The sequence below is a fragment of the Meriones unguiculatus genome, chromosome X (assembly GCF_030254825.1).
Source record: "Meriones unguiculatus strain TT.TT164.6M chromosome X, Bangor_MerUng_6.1, whole genome shotgun sequence".
NCBI lineage: Eukaryota > Metazoa > Chordata > Mammalia > Rodentia > Muridae > Meriones > Meriones unguiculatus.
The window spans coordinates 154046980-154072963 of record NC_083369.1 but is presented as its reverse complement, the minus strand read 5'-3'; the positions used below and the strand labels follow the sequence as shown (position 1 = coordinate 154072963).

The window sequence follows — 25984 nt, the reverse complement described above, 5'->3', positions numbered from 1 at the left end:
ACAATGGTATTATGTATTCATAATGGAATTATGACACCATAATGGTAGTATGACATCATAATGGAATTATGACAGCATGATGGTATTATGACATCACAATTGTATTAATACATCATAATGGGATTATGATAACACAATGGAATTATGACATCATAATGAAATTAGGACAACACAATGGAATTATGGCATTACTAAGGCATTATGATATCATAATGGTATCATCATGATAGAATTAGGACATGACATTGCAATGGAAATTATGACATCCTAATGGACTCTCTGACCTGAAAGTAGAATTATGACATTAAAATGCAATTATGACATCACAATGGTAATACGACATCACAATGATTTATGACATCATAAAGTTATCATTTCATTATAATGATATCAGGACATCTTTATTCTTTCATGATAACCTTGTGGAATCTATGGTATCACAAGGCTATTATGACATCAAAATTGTATTATTTCTTCATGACATTATGACATCACCTCAGAATTATGACAGCATAATGAAATTATGACATCATAATGTGATTATGATATCATAATGGAATAATGACATCACAATGGTTGTTATGGCATCAGAAAGGAATTATGACATAATGAAATTATGAAATTACAATGGCATTATGATTTCATAAAGGGATTATGACATCCTGATGGAATTATGACATCACTATGGCATTATGGAATTAGGACATGACATCACAATGGAATTATGACATCCTAATATTCTCTGACCTCAAAGTAGAATAATGACATTATAATGGAATTATGACATCATAATGGTATAATGACACCATAAAGGTATTATGACATCATAATTGAATTATGATAACATAATGGTATTGTGACATCACAATTGTAATATGAAATCACAATGGTATTATGACATCATCATGGTATTATGAAGTTGTAAATATATAAGAACATAACAATGGAATTAGGACATGATATCACAATGGAATTATGACATACTAATGGATTCTCTGGCCTCTCAATCGTGTTATGACATCATAAAGGTATTATGTTATTAAAATGGTATTATGACATTATAATGGAATTATGACATCACAATGGTATGACATCATAATGGAATTATGATACCATAACAGTATTATGACATGACAATGGTATTATGATATCGTAAGGTTATAATGACATGAACATGGAATTATGAAAATATAATGGTATTATGGCATCGTAATGGAATAATAATATCATGATATTGTGACCTCATGATGGTACTATGAAATCGCAATGGTATTATGACATCATCATGGTATTTTTTACTTCATTAATATATAAGAACATAACAATGGAATTAGGACGTGACATCACAATGCAATTATGGCATCATAATGGATTCTCTGGCTTCTCAATCGTGTTATGACATCCTAATGATATTATCATATTAAAATGATATTATGACATCACAATGGAATTACGACATCATGATGCCATTTTGATATCATAATGGAACTATGACATCATAGAGGTATAATGACTTGATATTAGAGATATAACATCATAATAACATATTCACAATGGAATTATGGCATCACAATGGAATTATGACTTCATAAGGGAATTATAACATCTTAATTGAATTATGACATTACAATGGAATTTTGACATGACAATGGTATAATGTATTCATGATGGTACTGTTGTTATATCACAATGGTATTATGACATTACAATTAAACTATGACATCACAATGGCTTTGTAACATCACAATGGTACTATTGTGACATCACAATGGTGGTATTGTGACACCTCAGGCATGTCCTATGTTGGATTAGGCATGGCCTTGATGAGGTTGGCAGGGCCTGTGTTGGAGTGGGCTTGGCCTTGCTGGAGGAAATGTGGCCTTGTTGGAGTTGGTGGGACCTTGCTGGAGGTGTGGCCCTGATGAAGGAGGCATGGTCTTGTTTGAGTGGGCGTGGCCTTGGTAGAAGCATAGACTTGTTGGCCTGTGACCTAGAAATAGATCTGGGGGTGGACCTCTGAAGAGAGGGGTGGGGGACTGGGGGATCTGGCCATGGATTCTGTGGCACCATCATGACATCAGCTTCCTGTGGGTGCGTTGACAGCGGGGAGGGAAGCTCCTGGTTGCAAAGTGGACCCACATCACTGAGGGGAGAGTCGTGCATTATGTGTGTATGTCATATTTGCATATTCTCTCATTTGCATTTATAGGTTTAAACATCTCCACCGCACCTATACATTTGCATTTATGTTCATCTTTATTGATGTGTATATTTATTTCTCTATTGGTATTTACATGTTTAGACATTTTTAAATATTTCTACATGCTTATATATACTTTTACATATTTATACATACCTATATTTACATATATATCTTTACATATTTATATCTCTTCATATATTTGTACATTTCCATCTACACTTACATTTATTCATTTGAATGATACTCATTTGTATTGATAAGTACTTACATTTCCTGTTATGTTTCTTTACATATTTGTGTTTATGCTTATTCATGTGTATTATATATACTTACATATATTAACGTAGTTTTATTAGGTTTATGCCTATATTTGCATTTTGTTTACATTCATTGATGTGTATATTTCCGTATTCATATGTATAGATTCACACATATTTATAGCCCTGTTTTTATATACTTATATTTATTATGTCAACATATGTATTTGTTTTTATATTCACATGTATTATACACATTCATCTATTTGGATTCATAATCTGTTTACATTTATTTATGTTCTTGTTAAGCTCATTTATATATTTGTATCCCTATTTATATTTATATATTTATGAATATTTACATTTGTATCTATGTAGTTTTAGATTTTTATTATATTTACATGTGTTTGTACAAATTTAGATTTTTAATTGATTCTTCAAGTAGCTGTATTTATATTTATTCATGTGTGACATATATTTATGTATTCGCATCTACATATTTATATATGCTTATATTTTTTATTTTTTTAATTTTAAATAAATTTTTAATTAATTACACTTTATCCACCCTGCATCCCCCATAAGCCTCTCCCTTCTCCCCTCCTAGTCCCATCCTCCCTCTCCACCCCACACATGCTGGAATGGGCGTGGCCTTATTGGAGAAAGCGTGGAGTGTGTTAGAAGAGGCGTGGCCTATGTTGGAGAATTATGAAATAATAATTATGAATTAATTATTAAATAATCACAAATAAATAACTATTAATAATAGAATTATGACATTATAATGGTCTTATGACATTATAATGGGCATATGACATCAAGTGATCTTATGGCATCATAATGGTATTATAACATTGTAATTATGACATCACAATGGAATCATGACATAACGGGCTTATGACATAATAATGGTCTCAAGACATCATAATAGCCTTGTAACAGCATCTCGATTGTGTGACATCATAATGGCCTTATGACGTCAGAATGTTACTATGACAACAGAATGAGGTGTGCTTTGTTGGAGGATGCGTGGCCATATTGGAGGAGGTGTGGCCTATGTTGGAGTCCAAGTAGCCTTGTGGGAGTGGGTGTGGCCTAGTCAGAGGAGGTGTGGCCTTGTTGGAGTAGGTATGGCCTTGTAGGAGTGGGTGTGGTACTTTGCAGGAGGCATGGCCTTCATGGAGTAGGCGTGGTCTTGTTGAAGAAGGCTTGGCATTGTTGAAGGGGTGTTCCCATGTTGGAGGATACATGCCGTTGTTCAAGGAGATATGGTCATATTAGAGGAGGCATGGTCTGTTGGAGGAGGCATGGCCTCATTGGAGGAAGTGTGGCCTATGTTGCAGAAGAAGCCTACTTGGTAGGGGGCGTGGCCTTGTTGGAAGATCCATGACCTTATAAGAGGAGGCGTGACCTATGTTGGAGAAAACGTGGCCTTATTGGAGTAGTCGTGTCTATCTCTGAGTAGGCGTGGCCTTGTTGGCCTGTGTGCTGGAGGCGGGGTCTTGTGCTGGGGCCAGGCTATATGAGGAGGTGGGATCTGAGGGATATGGCCATGGATTCTGTGACTTCAGCTTCCTGTGGGCATGTTGACAGCAGGGAGGGAAGCTCCTGATTGCAGAGAGTTGACGGTAGTCACTGAGGGGAAAAGCATGCATTATGTGTCTATGTCATATTTGCATATTCTCTCATGTGCATTTATGGGTTTACACATCTCCACCGTACTTATACATTTGCATTTATGTTAGTGTTTGTTGATGTGTATTAATTTCTCTATTGGTATTCACAGGTTTAGACATTTTTTAAATATTTCTATGTTTATATATTTTTTACATATTCATACATACCTATATGTATTCATATATTTACATACATATCTTTATATATTTACAACTATGTTTACATTTATTGGTTTGAATTATATTCATTTGTATTTTTAAGTACTTACATTTCCTGTTGTTTCTTTAGATATTTGTGTTTATGCTTATTTATGTAAATTACATATACTTACATATATTAACATGTTTTTATTAGGCTTACCTCTATACTTGCACTTTTGCTCATTGGTGTTTATATTTGCATATTCATATGTATATTCATATATATTTATACCCGTGATTTATTATGTCAACTTAGATATTTGTTTTTATATATGTTGACACATATTTATCTTTGTTTTTGTTATAATCATTTATATTTGTATCCCTATTTATATTTTATTTATTTGTATATGTTTTACATAGTTACATATGTATCTGTATTTTTAGATTTTTATTATGTTTACATACGTATTTGCATTTAGATGTTTAATTGTGGTTCTTCATGTATCCGTATTTATGTTTATTCACAGGTGTTACATATATTTATGTATTTGTATCTACATATTTATGTTTATGTATGCATTTTATATTTTTACTGTTATTCTATTTACTTATAAATTTCTGTCTATATAATTTATACATATACTTATTTCTATTTGCATACATTTATACACATTTTTACATATTTTAGTATTTTCCTATGTATATTTTATTTTCTAGATGCTTATGTATTTATATATTCTCTATATTTTTCTAGACATTTCCATGTTAATATTTATGTTCTCACATACTTTTAGGTTTATATTTTTTACTCCTATTTATGTTTTCATGTATCAATGTTCATAGTTCTCTACATATTAAATATACCTATATATTTTATACTTATACATTTACATATTTGTGTATATGTATATTACACTCATGTGTTCAGCTTAGTTTCATATTTTTACATATTTTCATTTATATATATATTGCCCCCATGTATATGTTTTGTTTACATTTACATATTTTTGCATGTTCATGTATCACACATTTCATCCCGTTTTGATGTTCATCTTCCCACATCCTAACACATTCACACTTATTTAGTATAAATTTATGTATATTTGCATGTTGACATATATTTTTGAACCGTCTGGGCTCTGCCTACGTGTGACATCATTGCCTGACATCACTACACCCTCCCCAGTGACCTCCCAGCCCCCCACTTCTGGTCCTGTCTCTATGAACGGGAGATGATTGACAGGCGCGGCCCCGCCTCTGTCACCGATGTCACCTCACACTCTTCCTCTTCCGGCCTCGCCCACCACGTGACCTTCGGGGACAAGGCAAGGAGGGGATGGCCCATCACTCACACAGGCGTCAGACACGCCCACAGCCACCCTAGCCCTACCCCCATGTCACATGACCCCACCAACCGAGTCCACCACTTCCCCTTCTGCCACTGTCGGGTCCTTCACGTGGGGGATAGGCGGGAACAGCTTCCGGCTCAGGCCGCGCCTGTCATTCATGAGAGGAGGTGAGTCCATGATGTCAGCACGCTCATCTGTGGCTTATTTACATGTATATGCATACATACACGGGTGCACAAATTTGTAAATGTTCGAATAGTAGGGATCCATTTGCATCTGTTTGCATAACGAACGGGCTCAGCAGCTAAGGGAAGCTTGTTTGCATACATCTGCATGCAGAGTCACATTTGCATTTAGAGGTTTCAGGTCTTTTGCATACATTTGCATATCTCACTCTGGCTGGCAAATGACCGTGGCTTCTCTGCATATACTTACATATGCAAATGAGCTGGAGCCACTAAAATCACCAAATCAGCTACAGTGCGACAGGAAATGGCATAGCCACATACATTTCAATATACAAATGAGCTGTAGCCGCCAAACAGGAAGTCTGGGGCTTCTTTGCCTATATTTAGTTAGGCAAATGAGCTGAAGTACCTCAACATGAAGCATCATCTACAGTGATATTTACATATGCAAATGAGCTTAAGTAGCATGAGGGGAAGCCAGTTGCATCTCTGCATATTCCTGTATGCAAATATGGTAGAGTAGCACAACCGGAAGTGGCTGCTCCACGTTTATTTACATAGGCAAATGAGCTGAAGCACCAAGACATGAAGTGGCATCCATAGGTACATTTGCATATGCAAATGAGCTGTTGCAGGCATGTCATGAAACCAGCGGAATGGGAAGCTGTAGCCATGCCCCTCTGACGTCATTACCCAGGCGCCCCACTGCTCCCTATGATATCATTACCTGCGACACAGCAGCAGGGTGGCCCCCAACCCAGTGAGCCCTGCCCCCACAGCAGCCAGTGACACCACCATCCTGGTCAGGCCGTTCCTTCTGGGGTCACAGTCTACAGGGTGTCGAGGACAGGGAGGAGCTAAGAAACCGAAAGTTATAAGGGGCAAACGGGGGTAATAGAGCAGAACAGGAAATGGTGGACTAATATCGGAAGTATGGGGCAAATCTGAAAATGGGAAACTAAAACAGGATGAGGTGGGCAGAACCGTTAAGTATTAGGGCTAAAACCTAAAGTGATTAGGGCAGACCAGAATTGGTGAGAAAGAAACCAGAAATGGTGGTACTGAAACCGGAAGTCATGGGAAGAACCAGACATGGTGGGATGAAAGCCCTAAGTTTCACGCAGGAAGTAGCTGGTAGAATGGCAAGCAGGGGACAGAAACCAGAAATACCGGTATTGAAACTGGACGTGGTGGAAAACCCGGCAGGGCGGCTAAAAGGGTTGTGGGAAAAGGGTGGGTGTGGCTGGGTGGTGATGACATGGCAGGGCCAGGGCCTAGTAACCCCCTCACCCAGGTGCTGCACATCACTCCACATGCCGAACTCCTCAGCAGCTACTGGCCTCGCCCTGACCCGGACAGAGAGGGTCCCCGGATTCACGACCCAGAAGTGGCGCTCCTCTGTCTGCCGCAACAGGTAGTAAAATCACCTCGCAGGCAGCCCCATCAACCCCAAACTCTCCTCGTGGTGCCCAGCCCACACCGAACTCATCCTGTAACCACCCACACTAAGCTCCATCCACTCTAGGATCCCATGAATTTCAAATTTCAGTCCCTCACCGTCTCAATCTCAGGTTCCAGTTGTGAGTTCTGCAGGAGGAAACAGAAGTGGGGTCACAATGCAGCCCCCAGCACCCACCCCAAACACCCAATACTGAGCACCCAGCACCCACCCCGAACACACAGCACCCAGCCCCTGCACCCACCCTTCGCATCTCCAACTGGAACTCGAAGTTGCGGTGGAAGACGCTCTGCACTTCCCAGTGCACGAAGGCAGACACTGACCCATTGCACGTGGCACTCACATTGGGTGGAGCCACAACCTCTGAGTGTGGGGGGGAGGGGTAATCGGTGGGGTCATGGGGACCGAGAAGATGCAGACCCCATGACCCCCTCATTTCCGTTGGTCCCTAGGAGACCCCGTGCATCTGCCCCCAAGGCAGGGAAACAGAGGAAGTGGAATAGGAAGAGGGGCAGGAAGTGGGTTAGCAAGAGCGACAGGAAGTGGGAAAGGAAGTAGAGAAGTTGGGCAGTAAGAAGAGGGGGAAGTGGGACAGAGTGGGGCAGGATATAAGTCAAGAAGTGAAGGAGAAAGTGGGGCAGGAAATGAGGAAGTAGAGTGTGACAGGAAGTATGGCTCTCTTGGGAAGGACACGCCCCACCATGACAGCCCCACGGCCCCGCCCACCCACGAGCTGCAGGTCCACAGAGGAGTCACTGCACGGCACTTCCGTCCCGCCTCCAGCACTCCCTGTCACAGTGACAGTGATGTAGGACGGCAGCACAGTGACATTTTCCAGGACACAGCCCAGGCGGGTTCCGCCCTCCATGACGTCATAGCGCGGGCACTCACGGTCCCGGTTCCGCCCCTGTCTGGAGGTGTGAGGGAAGAACTTAGCTCCGCCCATTCCTTAGGAGGCTCCGACATCCAGGAAGTGACATAAATCCCGACCCTACAGAGCTCAGCCCCTCCCAAAAGTGATATTTCTTCCCTCAGGCAGACCTACCAATCCTGGAAGTGACATTAATTCCCCGCCCCCCGCCAGCACCACCCATCCTGGAAACGGCCATGCAGGCACGCACGCTGCATCCCTCCAGAACATCCGGTACTGCACGTCTCGGGGCGCTCGGGGCCCCGGTCCCCAGCGGCACGTCATCCCGGTCGCAAGATCCACCTGGCAGCGAGGGGGCGTGGCTGCTGCTGCGCGGTCGCCATCTGCGGGCGAGGGAGGAGCCGAGGGAAAGCGGGGAGGGGTAGCACATGTCACGGGGACAACCACGCTTCCCGGTCCTAGGAGTCCCAATGTCCTGACGGAAGACCCGCACCCTCAGCCATAAGCTACTCTTCTGGTGGGTCATTGATGGGGAAGCCCCGCCCTAGTAGATAAGTGTTGGGAAAGGTTTGGCCCTGGTAGATTGGTGATTAGAGCCCGCCCCATCTGCCGTAAGCCCCGCCCCAACTGATCTGTGCTTAGGAGGCTCTACCACTCAGCCAGAAGCCCCACTCCTGGTGGATCACTGATGTAGAAAGCCCGTCCCATTTGGATCTGTGATGTAAGCCACGCCATTCAGTCGTAAGCCCCGCCTCCTAAGCCTGAAGCCTCGCCCTTGGTGGACTAGTGGTTTGCCCCAACCCCTCAGCCATAAGCCCCGCCCCTAGTAAATCTGTGATGAGGCCCCGCCCCACTGGCTGTCGGACACCTGCTTCCGGGAAGAGGAGGGTAGCTCTGGCCACACTGTGATTACTGGGCAGGGAGACGGAGAACTCGGTCATGTGACAGTGCGAAAGGGATCGGAAGGAACAGCGGGGACGCCCCACTTCTGCCTGTGGTGGTGGAGGTTGGGTTGGCCTGGGATAAAGGATGGACTGGCCCCGCCCACTCAACATGCCAATGTCTCCGGAGCCCCCTCCCGTTCCTTTAACATCCAGGAGGTGGGGAGAGCCAGAGGTGACTTGAGGACCCAGCCCCTCCTGAAGCCCCGCCCACTCACACCACGGTCCCTGCCTTCTCCTGGCTCCCCTCTTCCACTTCTGGCAGGAAAGTCACAGGATGGGAGTGGCCGGGGTTGAGATGCAGCTAAGTCCCGCCCCTTGATGTAACCACCCCCTAGAAGCTCCACCCCCTCATCACATCACCAGCTCAAACGAAGCCCCGACTACTCACAAAGACCACTGTCGCTGCCTCCTCCCTGTCCCCGCGCCTCCACTTCCGGCAGGCAGGCTGAGGGGTGGGCGTGACCTGCTCCCAGGAGAGGAGGAGACGCTCGGGGTCCAGGTGCAGGTTCCGGAAGGGCGTAGCCAAGGGGGCAGGACCTGTGTGTGATGTCAGCTCAAACGCTAGACTACGAACCGCACATGGCCACGCCCCTGTGATGTCACCTACCGGGATCAGAGGACATCAGTGAACCAGTGAGTGCCAGGAGCAGCCAGAGGACAGTGGCCATGGTGGGCGGGGGCCTGGAAACCACCACACATAGGAGGAGATGAGGGGCCTAGAAACCACCACCTCACACACAAGACGTTGTAAGGAGTCTAGAAAGGACCTAGAAACCCCCAAATCACACATAAGAGGATATGAGGGGCCTAGAAACCCCTAATTCAGCCATGAGCGGCCAGAAACCCCAAACTCACACACATGAGGGGCCGAAAGAAAGAAAAGAAAAGAAAAAGAAAAAGAAAAAGAAAAGAAAAGAAAAGAAAAGGAGGGAGGGAAGGAAGGGAAGAAAGGAAAAAAGGAAAGAGGGGCCTACAAACCACAAAACCACGCACGAGAAGCCTAGAAAAACCCAAATCACATACATTAGGACATGGGGGCCTAGAGACCCCCAAACTCACACACAAGAGGGTCCTACAAACCCCCAACTCACACACAGGAGGACATTGGGGGCCTAGAGACTGGCCCCCGCGCCCGGGTCCCCGACTTCCTTGTTCCGCGGTCGCTCCGCCCCCCGCCGGGCCGTTTCCAGAGATGACAGGCCTGTTGAGCAAGGGGGAGAAGGGGTAGGCGGGGTCACACAGGGGTCAGCGGGTCAAGCGCTCAGGCCCGCCCTCCCTCCACCGCGACCCTGAGACCCCACCAAACCCCCGGGGCCTGCGCGGTCGTTTAGTAAACTAAAACATCGGTTTCTAATAGAGGTTTAGGGGTGAGAAAGACGGGGCGTGAGCGGGAAAGGTCAAGGGTCGGCCACGCCCCCTCCCGCCGCGTCCACACGGAAGGCAAACAGGAAGTTCCCGTTGGTCACCCCCCCCACAGCCGACACAAGAAAGCCAACAGGAAGTTTCCTCCGCCACGCCCCTCCCGCCGTACACACCCCGCCCACACAGAGGGCAAACAGGAAGTTCCCGCTGGCCACACCCACTCCTACAGCGGCCATAGGTACAGCAAACACTGTTTCCCGCGTCACGCCCCTCCCGGCGTTTCCACACAGAAGGCAGACAAAGTATCCCGCCGGCCACGGCCCTCCCAGAGCGTGCACACGAAAGGAAAACAGTAAGTTTCCCCCGCCCCAACCTCTCCCACTAGCCACGCCCCTCCCGCGTGTCTGGACCACAAACAGGAAGTATCCCGCCGGCCACGCCCCTCCCGCTTCTCTACTGTGTCAGTCACTGTTTCTAAGCCCCCAATCTCTTGTGTGTCCCTTACGTGTTCTAGGCTCCTAACGTCTGTGTGTCACTGGCGGTGTCTAGGGCCCTCATGGACCTCTGTGTATCGGAAGCAATTTCTAGGCACCTCAAGACTTATTCTGTGTCAGGGGCAGTTTCTAGGCACCCCTCCTGACTCCTTGTGTGTCAGGGGCAGTTCCTATGACCCTAAAGGACACTTGTGCTTCATGGGTGGTTTCTAGTTCCCTCATAGCCCCTTGTGTCAGTTTTCAGGCCCCTCATGACCCTTGAACTTGAGCACAAGTTTCTAGACACCTCATATCCCCTTGTATGTCAGTTTCTAGGCTCTTCTTTGCCCTTTTTGTATCAGTGGCGGTTTCTTGCAAGTTCTTACACGTGATGACAACAGCAACGGCAACATATCCCTATGCCTGGGGATCCGAGCCATCCTGTGGCGGTTTTCAGGCTCCCCTAGGGACCTAGGGAGTGAACATGGTGGCACAACAAATCATGGCCACCACCCAGCAACTGCTGGACTGACATCAGAGCTGTTGGTGATGTCACACATAAGGAGGTGGGGTATATGGGTCATGGTGTGTTGGCTCCACCAACCGTTAGTGTCAGGCGAGGTCGGGACCAATACTGAGGTGGCGGGGTGGGCGGTCCAATGAGGGCGTGGTGATATCACCGTCCGGTGACACAGGTGAGGGGGGGAAACAGACAGGGAATGACCGAATCTCTGGCAGTACGATTTCTCAAACCCGACTCTTTATTGCCCGGCTCCACCCCAAAACATCTCACCCCTCAAGACAAGTGGGCAGCACCGGAAATTGTCGCCTTCAACCGGAAGAGGTCATGGGTCAGCCTGGGAAGCACGTGTATGAATTCATGGTGGCAGTCTCCTGACAGGAAATGTCCTGAAAGACTATTCCTGAAGGAGACCAGGAGGTGACTTCAAGGTTAGGAAAGGGCAGTGTTGTCACATACTGAAACTCAGGGGAGGCGGAGCCTCAAACCATCCTGTCTCTCTGAGAGGCTGTTTCCTGTCTCTAACCTGCTGTTTCCTGTGTCCAATCACCTGTTTCATGTGTCTCACCTAATGCTTCCTGTCTCACACATTTCCTGTCTCCAAGTGGTTGTTTCTTGTCAGCATACCCTGAAGTTCCCGGGAGAAGCGGTTGAGGGGGAATCCTGCAACATTCAGGAAGTCGCCGACCACGTGTTCAACCAGCATTGCACCCCGAGCCTGCAGCCCATAGGCGCCCGCTTTATCCCTGGGAGTGAGAAACCGAGTGTGAGGGCACCGAGGGGTCAGGTTGGCCCCACCCCAGGAACACCAACTGGAAGTGACTTCATTGTGTAACAGGAAACGACTCTTCTACCACATCCAGATCCTCCATAAGGCCAGGAGGACATCCCATACCTACCCTAATGAAAGGAACTGATGTCACAACAGGGAAAAGCCCAGACCCGAAGTAACATCCTTGCTTAGAAGAAAGTCACCCCTTGACCAAGACACGCCCATTCGCACTGCAATGCTATGTCCGAGGAGACAAGCCATGTCCGAGGAGACAAGAAGTGAAATCACTACCGGATCCTGCCCCTTACTCACATGGGCTCCCCCGTGTCCACATACTCCCGAATCAATGCCTCAGACAGTCTCGAGAAAGTCACTCGAGTCTCCTCAAAGAAGCCATGCACTTTCGGTTCCGGGTCACGACCTTTGGAGAATGGATAGAAGGAAGAGGAGGCGACTACTGCCATCACCATTCACTTCTGATGCCAACAGAAACACCCAAATGATCGACAACCAAATGATGGAGCTACAATACACTCTGACGTCATGTTACCTCCGACCTACTGTGGCCCCTGAGGTTTGATAGCCCTGAGGGCGACTTACCTGACCATGTCACCAAGGCTACTCCTGTGAACACGCCATGTTCCTTCCCACTCAGACTGCCAGGGAGATAAGGGGAGGTGGAATGGGCGGTTTCAATGGGATCTGAGGCCCCAGCCATGCCCAAAGGCCCACCCTTCTCCAGACCCCGCCCACCTGCTCAACATCCAAAAAGCTTCCTCTTGGTCCGAAGGCTTCCCCAGGATCCGACCATCCACGGCCTGCAAAAACCGGAAGTGGGGGAGGGACCCAGATGAGGGAGGCCCCACCCGGCCGATCCCTGCCCCCAATTTTACCGGCCGCCATCTTCCAGTCACTGACCACCACTGTGTCGGCACCAACGACCACGACGGGTTCCAGCTGGTCCGCCTGAGGGAGAGAAGTGTGGGGACTTCCGGTTTCACCGGACATCAAGTGGGTGTGCCCTCTGACTTGTGCATGGCCTGAGGAAGACCGGCGGGTAATGCTGTGCCGGGCGTGGATTTATCTTCCATGACCACTAGAGGGGATTGAATGGGGAGACCTGAGGCACGCTGACGCAGGACGGGAAGTTAAGTGACGGTGGCCGGGGCTTTGGCAGGAAGTCCTACCCGGCAGATACGGTGCGCAACTTCCAGTGCCTTGCCTGTTGCCATCTCCAGGGCGAAGGAGCCCGGGCAGCGCGATGACGTCACGCGCACCTCTTCGAACCGCGACGGGATGACGTCAAACTTCAGACCCTGCGAATGACATGTCGTCTGTGTAACGTCACTACAACCCACCAGCCCTCACCGTATCACCTGACCCAAAGAACACAGGAAGTTTAGCGATCCAACACCTAGGCCCCGCCCCTTCCGGGAGAAGCGCGGAACCCAGACGCGAACCGCGAGTTCTAGGATGTCCCTCCTCCGCGGAGACGTGCTCGCAAGCACCACGCGGTGGCCCCTCAGCAGCGACGTCAGCGGGGTCAGCTCCATGACGGGGGTCGTGGGGACGGGGACGGAGCCGAAAGCCTCTGCGGGGAGCGTGTGGCTTCCGATGGAGTGCCGCGTCCGAGGCCCCGCCCACCGACCCACCACATCCGGTGACGCGCGGGAAACGTCCGGACTTCCGTAGCAGCCGCAGCTCACTTCCTGGGGAGGACGTGGCCGCCGCGCTTTTCCACACCGTTTCCCCCAGGACACGGGGCGGGGCTCGGGCTCTTCGGGGCTCGAAGCACTTCCGGGAACGGTTCTCTGAAGTCTCGATCCATCCGAGAGCTTTAATGAATCAGACGTTGGGTAAGTCGATCGTAGGGACTCATGGGAGATGTAGTTTCCTGCTCCCACAGCCCTTGGGCCCCTACACAGAACGCATCCGGGCCTGCGCAGGTATTCATGGGAAATGTAGTTCCACGGCCCAAGAGTCGGAGGACCGTGAGCGTCCTATGCCGGGGCTTTCGCAGAGACTCATGGGAAACGTAGTTCCCTGAGACTAGAGGCGGAGCACTGTGAGCGCCCTATGCAGCAGCGCGCTACTGGTTCTCCGCAGTGACTCCTGGAAAATGTAGTTACTTTTTTTTTTAAATAAATTTTCTCTGAAATTAAAAACTCACGATATTTTTATTTCCTTTTTCTTTTTCTCAAGAAATAAGGGGCCTAGAAACCACCAGGGACAAAGTCAGACATCAGGGGCCTAGACACCACAAAAGACAGACATCAGATGGCCTGAAAACTGTCACTGACACACAGAAAGGCATGGGGACCTAGAAATCGCCAGGGACACATAGACAACGGGGGTCTGGACACCACCACAGACACACAGAGATTCATCGGGGGCCTAGAAACCGCCGCTGAAAAACACAGACACCGGGGGCCCAGAAACTGCAACTGACACAAAGAGAAACAGGGTGGGGGAGACCTAAAAAGCGCCAGAGACACAGAGAGACAACGGGGGATTAAAAACACTTACACACAGACAGACATCCGGTGACTTAAAAACCACCAGGGACAGTCACACATTGATGTCCTAGAAACTACACAAGACAGTCAAAGACAGACATCGGGGACCAGGAAACCGCCACTGACACCCAGACAGACACTGGGGTCCTAGAAATCGCCAGGGACACATAGAAATCTGGGACCTGGAAGCCAGAAACCGCTAAGAACACAAATACACAGATCATGCCCTAGAAACAGCCAGGGACAAACAGACAGATATCAGGAGCTTGGGAACCACAACAGGGAGACAAAGGGGGCCTAGAAACAGCAAGGGACACACACACAGACATCAGGAACGGGAGCACCGGGATCATCTACAGGGAAGAGGATAGACCACACGGATCATCATCTACAGGGAAGTAGAAAACCACTGGGATCAATTACAGGGAAGAGGACAGACCAGAGGAATCATCTACAGCGTAAAAACAAACAATAATTAGTGTGATCATAAATACATGTGAATTGTTTAAATGAATATAAATATGGAAAACATAATATATGGTACATGCAGTCATATGAATACTGCTAAACCTAAAGCAAATATAGATAAAAACAATATGCATCCAATTAAAAATATTAGAATCACTAAAAATGTAAATATATTTGTGTAAATATATTTAAATGAAATAATACAGACATATATGTTAATAAATGTAAACACACAAATGCTTGGCAACATCGAAATGAGTGTAAATATGGAAAATATGAATATGCAAATATGTGGAAATAAAGGTAAAATTTTAAAAGTGTAAGGGTCATATATAATGTAAACATAAATATGTAAATACGTAAATAATGAAAATAACAACACACGATTAAATATATGTCCATAGAAGTAGAATAAAAATGAAAATAGGAATATATCTGTAAACATACGGTGTGATCATTTAAATATGTCAACGTATTAACATGAATGTAAATATGTAAAATATAAAAATGCAAACATATATATATATATATAATCAGTAGGATCAGGTAAATACATGTCAACTTGTGAATATGAATTTAAATATGTAAAAATATGTGTATAGTTAAATAGGTGATAATGTGAATATGTAAAACGATAAGTAAATTAGGAAGTGAAATACATGCAGTATGTAAACATGAAAATACATAAGTACACATAAATACATGTCAGTGTGAGAACATAAATGTAAATATATAAGTGAGGATATATATAAATATATGATAACTATTGCAAATATGTCAACGTGTAAGAAAAGTTAATGTCAATATAGAAAAATATGCCTGTAAATATTTGAATATAAATAGTACCATATATCTACCTGCATACATGTGAACGACAATATAAATAAGGAAAAATATGAATGTATATCAAAATGCGAGATAAATTATAAATATGTAAAAATATTTAAAGTAAAAAATGTAAATACATAAACATATACATTAAGTGTGAATTTATTAAAAATCTAGAAAAGCACGAACAGGATTCCCAAAATGTTGATAAACACCAAGACATGTGAGCAACAGTACTGCACAAACATGAATATTAACATTCACGCAGAAATGAATTTATTCTCTGCATCAGACTATCAGAGAACATAGGTGAATATGTAACTATGCAAATACACAAAGGAATTAATTACAGAAATCGCAATGAGACTTGTTATCAAATAAAATTACGTAAATATTAACCATAAAGTCACAGAATACTATGTAAATTTACAATTTATACGCATTATAATTATACGTGCTTTCAATTTACATAATTTATAACTTGCTATAATTTACATAAATGTGTAATTTATGTATATTACATAATTTACAATTTAGTATGCTCGTGTGAATTTATGATTTACATAAATTTACATAATAGGAAGTATATTTTATTTAAATTATATTCATGTAAAATTACAGAAAGACTATCCATAAACAAATATGTAAACATGGAAATAGAAATAAACATGAAAGCACATGTAAAAATTATAAATATGTAAATTGTTAAAATTCATGCAGTGGTATATTGGTATAAGATACAAGAACAGATACATAATATAAATGAACAAAAGTGCAAACCTACAAATATAAAAAAATAAATAAATAAAGGCCCCGCCCCTTTTCTTCAACCCCCTGCCTCCCCCGCCCCCCCGTCCAGCCCCCAGGGAGGGCCCGCTCCTAGCCACTGTCACAACAGACCCCCATGGGGATCCGCTACTGGGTATGCGCGCGACGCAAAGTGCCCGCTTCCGGTTGCGGAGGCCGCGCAGGCCGGATGTAAAGGTTCCCAGAAGTCCCACCTTGGCCCGATGTCCCGGTCTAACCTCAGTCCTGTTACTTCTAGGCGGTAGCTGCGGATCCGCGGACACCGAGACCCTGTTTCCGGCCGGCTGGGGCAAAGGTCACCAGGACCGGATGTCCGGCCTCCGGCTCTCCTTCCGCTCGCGGGAGCAACGGAGGCCCGGCGACCGTTCTTCCTCACGGAGTTTTGAAGACACCGTGTTTCCGGTCAGCAGGGGCAAAAGTTACCGATAACGGAAGTTCACCTTCGCGATCCTTCCGCTCGCTGCTGTGGAAGAGGCGAGCCGCGGTCATTCCCTTTGGTGTCGCGGAGGAACCTCTGCGCAAGCTCCGAGACCCCCTGTTTCCGGCCTGCGTGCAAAGGTCAGCACCCCCGGAAGTCTCTTTTCCCTGCGGCCGCTGCGGTTCTCTCCTGGAGCTCCGCATCCCGGCGGCGGAAGTGGAATCTCGTCGGCGGAGGCGGAGAGGGGCGGGTTCTGGCGCCGCAGCCGGAAGCGCGTCTAAGGCGGCTGGGCGTCCGGAGGGAGCGGAGCAGCGCGGAGCTCGGACTTCAACGGCGGCGACGGGAAGGAGGACTTCCGGAGCCGCGTGAGGAGGCCATCGGGAGTCGGCAGGGCGGTCCCGCCTCCCGCGCGTGCTGGTTCCGGGCGGCTCCCGGTGGTCTCGGTGGGCCCCGCTCGTTGAAAGGGGGATGGGACGGGATCTGGGGGAGGGGCCGGGAAAAGAGCAGCCGGGGGCGGAGCGGCTTGGGGGCGGTGCCGAGGGCCTGGGGGCAGCACTATAGGCCCTGGATCTGGGGAAAGAAGGCCGGGAGGCGGGGCTACACGGCTCGTGGGCGGGACTGGAGGGCTTGGAGCCGAGCTGGAGGGCCAGGGGGCGGGGCTATGCGGCTCGGGGGCGTATCTAGCGGTAACCTGCTGCGCGAAGGCGTGACAGGAGTGTCCCGGAGGCGGGCTTAGAGCACCAGGGGCGGGGTTAGGAGTGAATCGGTGTAATTGAGTGACAGGGGAGGCGTGTCTAGAGGTCCGGGGGGTGGGGCTAGCTGTGTGTGATTGTATGACAGGCTGTGGGCGCGCTGCTTTAAGCATTGGGCGGGCTAGATAGTCCAGGGGAGTGTCCACCGGTTCCTTGGTGTATCTATCATTGAGTGACAGAAAGGACTGGGACTGGAGAGCCTGGGAGTGGTTCTAGTGGTGACTTTTTGTGCCATTGAGTTACAGGCTTATGGTGTCCTTGAGTGACAGGAGATACCTGGGGTGGCACTTGATGTCCTGGAGACCTGTTTAGAGTTGGCTTTTTATACCCTTGAGTTACAGGCTCGTGGGCAGGGCCTGAAGCCCTGGGGTGGGGGGCTCATATTAAAGTGGTGTGCTGTTGAGTGACGAGAGGGACCGGGGTCCGGACTAGAGGACGTGGGGGGACTAGAGGGCCTGGGGGCGGAGCTAACGATGACCTGCTATGTGATTGAGTGGCAGGAAGGACCTATAGGCGGGGTTAGAGGAGCTGGGGGCGGAGATAAACAGTGAACTTGTGTCATTTGGTGACAGGAGTTAACTGGGGGTGGGTCTATAGAGCCCGGGGGCGGGGCTAGAGGTCCTCAGGGTAGCCCTACAAGAGGCTCTGGGGGCGGGGCTAGCGTTGAAGTGTTTAGTGATTGAGAGGAGGGATGGTGGGGGGAACTAGAGGCCTAGGAGGCATAGCTAAAGGCCTAGGAAGCGGAGCTAGAGGTATTGGAGGGGTATTTGATTGGATGACAGGGGTCGGGATTAGAAGTCTCAGGGATGGGGCTTAGAGGGCCAGAGCTGGGATAGAAGGGGGGGGGGGCGGGAACAGGGTTAAAGGCCCGGAGGACGGGGCTAGCAGTGACCACCTTTTCCATTAGGTGACAGGCTTGTGGACAGGGCTTGATGTCTTGGGTTTAAGCCTAATGGTGACGTGGTGTGCTGTTGAGTGACAAAAGGACCTGGGGGCTACTGGTGACCTGCTGTGTGATTGAATGACATGGGGGCGGGATTAGATGCTCTGGGGAGGGTCCAGCAGTGAAGTCATTAGTGGTTGAATGAGAGGAGGGACAGCCGGTGTAGAACTAGTAGGGGGAACTAGAGGCGTAGGGCCTGAGGGTTGCTAGCATTTGAGAGTTTGAGATTGGGTGACAGGGCCAGGTTTAGAAGTCACAGGGGAGGAGCTAGAGGCCCTGGGGGCGGGGCTAGTGGTGACCTTGTGTGAGATTGACCTTCAGGGCTAGAGGGCCCGGAGGCAGGCCTAGTGGTTATGTTGTGTGTGATTGAGTGACAGAAGAGACCTGGGGGCTGGTGTAAAGGGCTCATGTTGTCTGCTAGGGCGATGGTGGGTGAGGCTTAGATACAGCACAGAAAGGATGTGCTGTGATTGGTTCCCGACAGGGCTTGAGCACTGGGTCGGATTGTGGGAGGAACCTGGGCATTCACGGGGCAATTGTGGGAGGTACCTTGGGGGGGTGACAGGGGAGGATTGTAGGAGGAGCCTGGGCAGTGACAGGATTGTGGGAGGAGGCTGAGCTGACTCACCCCCGCCCCTGCAGCCTGCCATCATGGCCGCCGCCACCATTGTGCACGACCCGTCAGAGGCCGTCCCGCTGTGCCCTGCCCTGGGCCTCTACCTCAAGCCCATCACGCGCATGAGCATCTCGGTGGCGCTGCCGCCTCTGACGCCACCCGGCAAGTCCATCTCCAACTGGGAGGTGATGGAGCGGCTGCGTGCGCTGGCGCCAGCGAATGCACAGTTCTCGGCGCTGCGCATTGCCAAGAGCACGTTGGATTTCGTGCGCTTCGAGGGCGAGCTCGAGCGGCGCGCGCTGGTGCGGCCTGTGCTGGCCTGTCTGGACGGGCGCACGCTCAAGCTCAGCGGCTTCCCTGACGCCCTGCGCGTACGTGCTGCCGAGCTGCGCGCCGACTTCCCGTCCCGCCATGCCTGGGACGCCTTCTTCCGGGACGCCCCTGACATGGATGAGGCGCGCCCTGGGGAGCGGCCGGACACCGTGCACCTGGAGGGGCTGCCCTGCCGCTGGTTCGCGCCCCGGGAGGCCACTTCTGTGGCCGCTTCTGGCGCGACTTCTGGTTCTGGGGGCGGAGCCTCAGAGCGGCCCAGCGAGGAGCTGCTGCGCCAGGCATTCGGCACCTTTGGAGAGATTCGCCACGTGGACATCCCTATGCTCGACCCCTACCGGGAGGAGATGGCAGGCCGCAGCTTCCACACCTTCAGCTTCGGCGGCCATCTTAATTTCGAGGCCTACGTTCAGTACCGCGAGTATGCGGGCTTCGTGCGTGCTATGAGCGCCCTGCGTGGCATGAAGCTCATGTACAAGGGCGAGGACGGAAAGGCGGTGGCCTGCAATATCAAGGTGGGCGGAGCTGGGGGCGGTACTCAGCACGGAGAGGTTAGGGGGAGTGGGAAGTCAGCTCTGGGGCTTGGACGGGGCAGGGAATCACCTCCTGGAGTTATGGGAGATGTTGAATCAGGCAGATGGGGTAGACAAAACTGCATCTCTACATGGGTGGGGGTGACAGGAAGTTACCTCAGAGAGGTGGACAGAAAGTCATCTCAGAAAGGAAGTCATCTCAGGGAGATGGGGAGGAACAGGACTTCACCTCCCTGAGTGACGACACCCCCCCTCGGTAACAGCTGACCTGGCCCCGCCCCCGCAGGTCTCCTTTGACTCCACCAAGCACCTAAGCGACGCATCGATCCGAAAGCGGCAGCTGGAGCGGGAGAAGCTGCGGGAGCTGGAGCAACAGCGCGAGGAGCAGAAGCGGCGGGAGAAGGAGGCTGAGGAGCGTCAGCGCGCAGAGGAGCGGTGAGAGCGGGGTGGGGGCGGTGGCGTCAGCCAGAGATCTTTCCACCCCACACCCACACACAGGAAGGAGGAGGCAGAGAACTCGCAGCATGGTGAGGAGGACGGAGGGCGGGCCCTGCGTATGACATCATATATCCCCCCCATACACACCCCAACCACACAGGAAAAAGAGGGAAGCAGAGGAGCTGTGAGGGTTGGCCTAGGAAAAGGAGCGAGAGTGTGGGGGTGATGGGGTTGGTGACATCTCCTGCCCTGACGCTGGGTATGTTGGGCGGGGCTGATGATGTCATCAAGAGGCCCAGGGTCCCTAGGAGAGCGGTGATGTTGTAAGACCTGGGGTCTCACAGCTCAGGAATTCAATCGCGCCCTTCCCAGAAACTCCCCCAGACCAAGACTCGTTGCAAAAGCAAGAGGTTTATTAACCATTGTACAATGGGGTCACCCCTGCCAGTTAGCAGAGAGTGGCACCTGGAGACAAAGGCCTTTAGGTTTTTAAAAGAAAAATTGCGGGAAATTTGAAGTTGCAGTTTTGGCAATTTAGGCTTGGATAAGGAAGCTATAAAGTAAGATAATTGGTTAGTCTTAGGTGCTCAAGCTTGGCCAGTCCTGCCAAGTGTGAATGCAGCTGCAAGTGAAGGTGGGGGTGGTTAGCTCATCCTTGAAGATTAGGGGCTACAGACTTTTGGCTGGAGGTCAAAAGCTACTCAGAAGAAGTCTAGGTTCGTTGCTAAGAAACGCTATCTCAAGGACAAGGATCTGGTCCTTCTTTTGCTGAGTGAAGGTCATTGCTTGCTTGCCCTTTTTTTATATCTGTCCTCACGGATAGGGTCATATTCCTTCACTCTCTGGAAAGGTACTAACAGGCTTTAGCTTAACCTGGACCTAAAACTCAAAACTATTGGCTTTAGAAGACATATAGGTTACAAAGTCAGTCTAACCCTTTCAGTGTGGCCCATTATATCATCCCCCATCCTCCCCAGGAAGCAGCGCGAGGCTGAGGAGCAGGAGCGCGAGCGCCGGCGTGAGGAGAAGCTGCGGCGAAGGGAACAGCGGCGCAGCCGGAAGAGGGCAGAGAAACTGCAGGCAGAGGAGCAACGGCGGCTGCACTTCCGGGTCCGTGCTGAGGAGCGGAAGCTGCTGCTGGCCCAGCGCAACCTGCAGTCGCTGCGACTGGTGGCTGAGCTGCTGGGCCGTGCTGAGGTAGGTTGGGTCGGGGGTCAGGAGGGCGTGACCTGTAGGGAAAGGCAGAGAAGCAGCTGCTTACCCAACGCAACCTGCAGTCACTGGTGCTGGTGGATAAACTGCTGGGCAGAGCCAAGGTGGGCGGAGGAGTGGGAGCTGCTGTATCATCTTAGTTTAAAGAGAACAGAGACATGGGTTGTGGGTGGGGCCGCACATCAGTAGTTTAATGGGAGAGGATAGTGATGTGGGCAGGGTTGGGGATAGAGGGGCAGAGCCTTGGGGAGGGTAGGTGGCATCATGTGAGGTGGGCGGGGCCTGACACTGACAGCCAGTGGCATACCTTAGCAGAAGTTTAAAGGAAAATGGTGAGGTGTGCAGGGCCTGGGTGACAGGTGGGTGGGTCGTTATACTGATTAAGTGCAGGCAATTGTGAGCTGCGTAGGCCTTTGTATGGGTGCCTGGGGCCTGTGAGACTAGAGGGCAGGGCGTGGGGCTGACAGACATTGGCTTACCTTATAGTTTAAAGGGAGAGGATGGTGAGGCAGGCGGGACATTGGAAAGTGGGCAGGACATGGCCAGTGACTCTGCCTAACCATCTCAGTTACAAGATAGTAAAATGGGCAGAGCATGCAGAATGAATGGGCCCGGCCTGTGACTGGTAACTCGTGACTCGCCGTATTAGTACTTTGGATGGTGAGGACCATGGGGTAGGCGGGGCCTGTCTTTACTGACAGCCAGGAAGAGATGGGGCCTGCCTGTTAAGGATGGCTGTGGCTTGCATGGCCTATGGGGCGGGGCCTTGTGAGTTGGGCAGGACTAAGGCAGTGAGACAACCTGGAGGGATGACTGGGATGACGTGACATGTGGGGCATTGCTGACATCATGTCAGGTGGGAGTGGCTGCCCGTGACTGACCCTGCCCCCATCACTTCCCAACCACCCACAGGCGGCTGAGCAGCGGCGGCGACAGGAGGCAGAGCTGCGGAGAGTGGAGCGCGAGAAAGAGCGCGCTCTGGGGCTACAGCGGCGGGAACGGGAGCTACGTCAGCGCCTGGTAACACTGCTTTTGGGGCGCCGCCCTGGCACTGCTCACTCTGGTTCTGGCCTCACCCATACTGGCCCTGGAAGCCCGGCCCAGTCCGACCCACTCCGGCCAGTTCTTGACCTCCTGAGGGGTGTGTCCACATCCCGCCCCACCCACCCGCCGGGAGACGATGTCTCGGGCCAGGCAGATGACATCACGATCCCGGCCCTGCACACACAGCCTGACAACAGGAAGGAGCCGCAGGTCCTGGCCTGCATCCCTGACAACGCCCCACCCAAAGCCACATCCATGCCTGTGGCCACATCCGTGCCTGTGGCCACGCCCAATGGGGACCCTTGTAGGGAGGCACACAGTGAGGACAAGTGCAACCGCGAACCTGAAGCCTTGGCCATGCCTACTCCTGCAGGGGAGGAGGGGGAGGAGGACGCCCAGCCCCGCCCTGCCAAGGACCGGAAGCAGCACCGGAAGCGAGCCCGGGGGGAGGACAAGGAGCGTGGGAGGCGGCGCCGCCGGGAGGAGGAGGGCAGAGGGCGGGACCGGAAGCACAGCCGTCGCCATCACCATGGGGACCCAGCCCGCTCACGGTCACAATCCCCACAGACCCCTCCTCCTCCTCCCCGGGGGGCTTGGACACGGTGATGGCCACCCACAGGAACCAACCAAGGACACCCACAGAAAACAGGACTTGACTCTGCCTTGCTGACAACGCTGACAGGACACGCCCATGATCCTGGGAACAATCTGTCGCCAGCCTGCTACACAGAACAGGACCACCAGGCCTGACTAGCCCCACCCACAGGACATACCCCTCCCAGTCCACCCACCCCGTACAGACCAAAGGATACTCCTGGCAGTCCCACCTGACCCAATCCCTCCCCTTCCTCCTCCATGACACACCTACCAAGCCTGACCCATCCAGACGAAGGACACGCCCAGCAGTTCTGTCCAGCCCAGCCCATTCAACTTCCATGATCCTCCAATGAGACATGCCGACCCACCTGTCACCTCAGGTCAGACATGGCCAAACCTGGGGGAGGGTAAGCCTGACTCCATTTGCCAGCGGGCAGGGTGGGGCCAACCACAGCTTCCAAGACTGAGCCAAACAAAGTAATGTGGCCAAGTGTTCGTCTACTTGAAATAAACTTTGACTCATGATTGTGTGAGCGTCTCTGTGATGGGGGCTGGGCCTGTGGAGGTGGGCGGGACCTACTAGGAGATAAGGAGAACTAAATGAGGAGGAGCACTGATAAGTGATAGAAAAAGGTGGAGGGCTGAAGGAGGACTAGGTGAGGAAAAAGTCGACTGAGAAGGACTAAATAAGGAAGAGGACTGGAAGAGGAGGAAAAATGAGTGAGAGGAGGAGGACTTTGTGAGGAAGAGGAATGAATTGACTGAGTGAGGAGGAGAACTTCAGTAGGCAGGAGGAGGATTGAGGGAGGAGAAGAAATGTATGGGGAGGAGGACTGGGAGAAAGAAGACTGAGGAGGATTGGGTGAGGAAGAGGAGGCCTGAGGGAGGAGAAATGACTGAGAAGGAGGATTCAGTGAGGAGGGAGTACTAAGGAGTAATGATTGAGGGGGATGATTGAGTGTCGAGAACTGTGAGGAGGAGGACTATGAGGAGGAATACTGAGTGAGGAGGAGGACTTGGTGGGGAAGAGGATTGAGAGAGGAGGACTGGGTCAGGAGGACTGAGTGAGGAACTGCAAGTAGGACAGTGAGGAAGAGGACTGAGGAGGATAGAGAAGGAAGGAGTGAGGAGGAAGACTGAGGAGGATTGAGCAAGAACGAGTGAGGAGGGAGAGTGAAGAAGAGTACTGAGCGAGGAGGGCTGTATGGAGGACGGAATGAGGAGGAAGATTGAGCGAGAAGGGGAGGACTAAATGAGGACCGAGTGAGGAGTAGGAATGTGTGAGAAAAAGTGAGTGAAGTGGAGGACTGAGGAGGAGCACTATGTGAGGAGGAGGACTGTGATGAGTACTGAGTGAGAAGGAATGCGTTAGGAGGAGGATTGAGTAAGGAAGAAGAGTAAGTGAAGAGAACAGAGAAGGACTAAGGAGGAGGACAGGGAGGAGGAGGAATACTGAGTGAGGATGAGGACTATGTGTGGAGGAGTACTGAGATAGGAGAAGGACAGAGTGAGGAGGAGGGCTGAGTGAGGAGGAGGACAGAGGGTTGAGGAATACTGAGTGAGGAGGAGAACTGTGTAAGGAGGAGGACTGGGTAAGGAAGAGGACCAAGTTAGGAGGAGGAGGACTGAGTGAGGAGGAAAACAAATTGAGGAAGACAGGGTAATGAGGATTGAGGAGAAGGACTGAGTGAGGAGGATGACTGTGTGAATAGAAAGAAAGAGTGAGGAGGACTGAATGAGGAGGAGAAAGAGGACTGAGTGAGGAGGTGGAGGACTGAATGAGGAGGAGCATTGTGTGAGGAGGATTGTGTGAGAATGTGGAGGACGATTGAGGAGGAGAACTGAGAGAGGAGAAGGACTAAGTGAGGAGGAGGAGTGAATGATGAGGACTAGGTGTGGAGGAAGAGAATTGAGTGAGGAGGAGGACTGAAAGGAAAGGAGGACTAGGTCAGGAGAAAGACTGTGAAGAGAAGTGAGTGAAGAGGATTGAGAGAGATAGACTGAGTGAATAGGAGGACTGAGAGAAGGACTGAGTGAGGAGGAGGAGGACTGTGTGTGAAGGACAGAGTGAGGAGTAGGAGGGGGTGAGGTGGAGGACTGTGTATGGAGGAGGACAGTGAGGACAAAGACTGAAGAGGATTGAGCGAGGAAGACTGAATGAGGAGGAGGACTGAGTGAGAAGGAAGATTGAGGAGGATTGAGTGAGGAGGAGGAGGGGGAATGAGCGAAGTGGAGGACTGAGAGATGAGAAGGACTAAGGAGGA

General features: G+C 50.0%; 3 protein-coding genes across 7 annotated transcripts; 1 reads left to right on the top strand and 2 right to left on the bottom strand.

Moving 5' to 3' along the window:
• Positions 1–5358: 5358 nt before the first annotated feature.
• Il3ra (interleukin 3 receptor subunit alpha) lies at positions 5359–11354 on the bottom strand. 3 transcript variants are annotated; one of them, XM_060374821.1, is made up of 13 exons: positions 11313–11354; positions 10183–10292; positions 9699–9772; positions 9480–9628; positions 9016–9139; positions 8398–8530; positions 8003–8187; positions 7521–7639; positions 7375–7404; positions 7108–7219; positions 6545–6674; positions 5696–5777; positions 5359–5592 (listed from the first exon to the last, which is right to left on the bottom strand). In XM_060374821.1, the coding sequence occupies exons 1-13, from the start codon at positions 11337–11339 to the stop codon at positions 5500–5502; spliced, it is 1368 nt and encodes a 455-aa protein (XP_060230804.1). In that variant the 5' UTR covers positions 11340–11354; the 3' UTR covers positions 5359–5499. The 3 variants fall into 3 exon arrangements, with proteins under 3 accessions (XP_060230804.1, XP_060230803.1, XP_060230805.1); XM_060374820.1 differs by lacking the exon at positions 11313–11354 and adding an exon at positions 10627–10704; XM_060374822.1 differs by lacking the exon at positions 11313–11354 and adding an exon at positions 10627–10704 and having other exon boundaries at positions 6545–6647.
• A 310-nt stretch (positions 11355–11664) lies between these two features.
• On the bottom strand, positions 11665–14300 carry Asmtl (acetylserotonin O-methyltransferase like). Of its 2 annotated transcripts, none has more exons than XM_060374834.1 (8): positions 13679–14300; positions 13406–13534; positions 13137–13184; positions 12972–13036; positions 12819–12874; positions 12531–12639; positions 12074–12192; positions 11665–11849 (listed from the first exon to the last, which is right to left on the bottom strand). In XM_060374834.1, exons 1-8 carry the CDS (start codon positions 13769–13771, stop codon positions 11779–11781), a joined length of 690 nt encoding a protein of 229 aa, XP_060230817.1. In that variant the 5' UTR covers positions 13772–14300; the 3' UTR covers positions 11665–11778. The 2 variants fall into 2 exon arrangements, with proteins under 2 accessions (XP_060230817.1, XP_021485687.1); XM_021630012.2 differs by having other exon boundaries at positions 12015–12192; positions 13679–14298.
• A 2958-nt stretch (positions 14301–17258) lies between these two features.
• Akap17a (A-kinase anchoring protein 17A) lies at positions 17259–24245 on the top strand. 2 transcript variants are annotated; one of them, XM_060374812.1, is made up of 5 exons: positions 17259–17395; positions 19593–20411; positions 20716–20864; positions 21845–22064; positions 22992–24245. In XM_060374812.1, the coding sequence occupies exons 2-5, from the start codon at positions 19602–19604 to the stop codon at positions 23727–23729; spliced, it is 1917 nt and encodes a 638-aa protein (XP_060230795.1). In that variant the 5' UTR covers positions 17259–17395; positions 19593–19601; the 3' UTR covers positions 23730–24245. The 2 variants fall into 2 exon arrangements, with proteins under 2 accessions (XP_060230795.1, XP_021484675.1); XM_021629000.2 differs by lacking the exon at positions 17259–17395 and adding an exon at positions 17564–17698.
• The last annotated feature ends 1739 nt before the right edge of the window (positions 24246–25984 follow it).

What these genes read in the sequence shown, in the direction of transcription:
- Akap17a (XM_060374812.1), top strand. Translation starts at nt 19,602, where the DNA reads ATGGCCGCCGCCACCATTGTGCACGACCCGTCAGAGGCCGTCCCGCTG. An exon ending in CGGTGGCCTGCAATATCAAG is followed by an intron (nt 20,412 to 20,715) that starts GTGGGCGGAGCT and finishes CCGCCCCCGCAG; the next exon opens with GTCTCCTTTGACTCCACCAA. An exon ending in CGTCAGCGCGCAGAGGAGCG is followed by an intron (nt 20,865 to 21,844) that starts GTGAGAGCGGGG and finishes CATCCTCCCCAG; the next exon opens with GAAGCAGCGCGAGGCTGAGG.
- Asmtl (XM_060374834.1), bottom strand. Translation starts at nt 13,771, where the DNA reads ATGGAGCTGACCCCGCTGACGTCGCTGCTGAGGGGCCACCGCGTGGTG. An exon ending in TTGCGCACCGTATCTGCCGG is followed by an intron (nt 13,185 to 13,405) that starts GTAGGACTTCCT and finishes TCTCTCCCTCAG; the next exon opens with GCGGACCAGCTGGAACCCGT. An exon ending in AGCCTTGGTGACATGGTCAG is followed by an intron (nt 12,640 to 12,818) that starts GTAAGTCGCCCT and finishes CATTCTCCAAAG; the next exon opens with GTCGTGACCCGGAACCGAAA.
- Il3ra (XM_060374820.1), bottom strand. Translation starts at nt 10,689, where the DNA reads ATGGCCGCTGTAGGAGTGGGTGTGGCCAGCGGGAACTTCCTGTTTGCC. An exon ending in TGGAACCTGAGATTGAGACG is followed by an intron (nt 7,220 to 7,374) that starts GTGAGGGACTGA and finishes CTGTTGCGGCAG; the next exon opens with ACAGAGGAGCGCCACTTCTG. An exon ending in AAGGGGAAGTGGTGGACTCG is followed by an intron (nt 5,593 to 5,695) that starts GTTGGTGGGGTC and finishes TTGTCCCCGAAG; the next exon opens with GTCACGTGGTGGGCGAGGCC.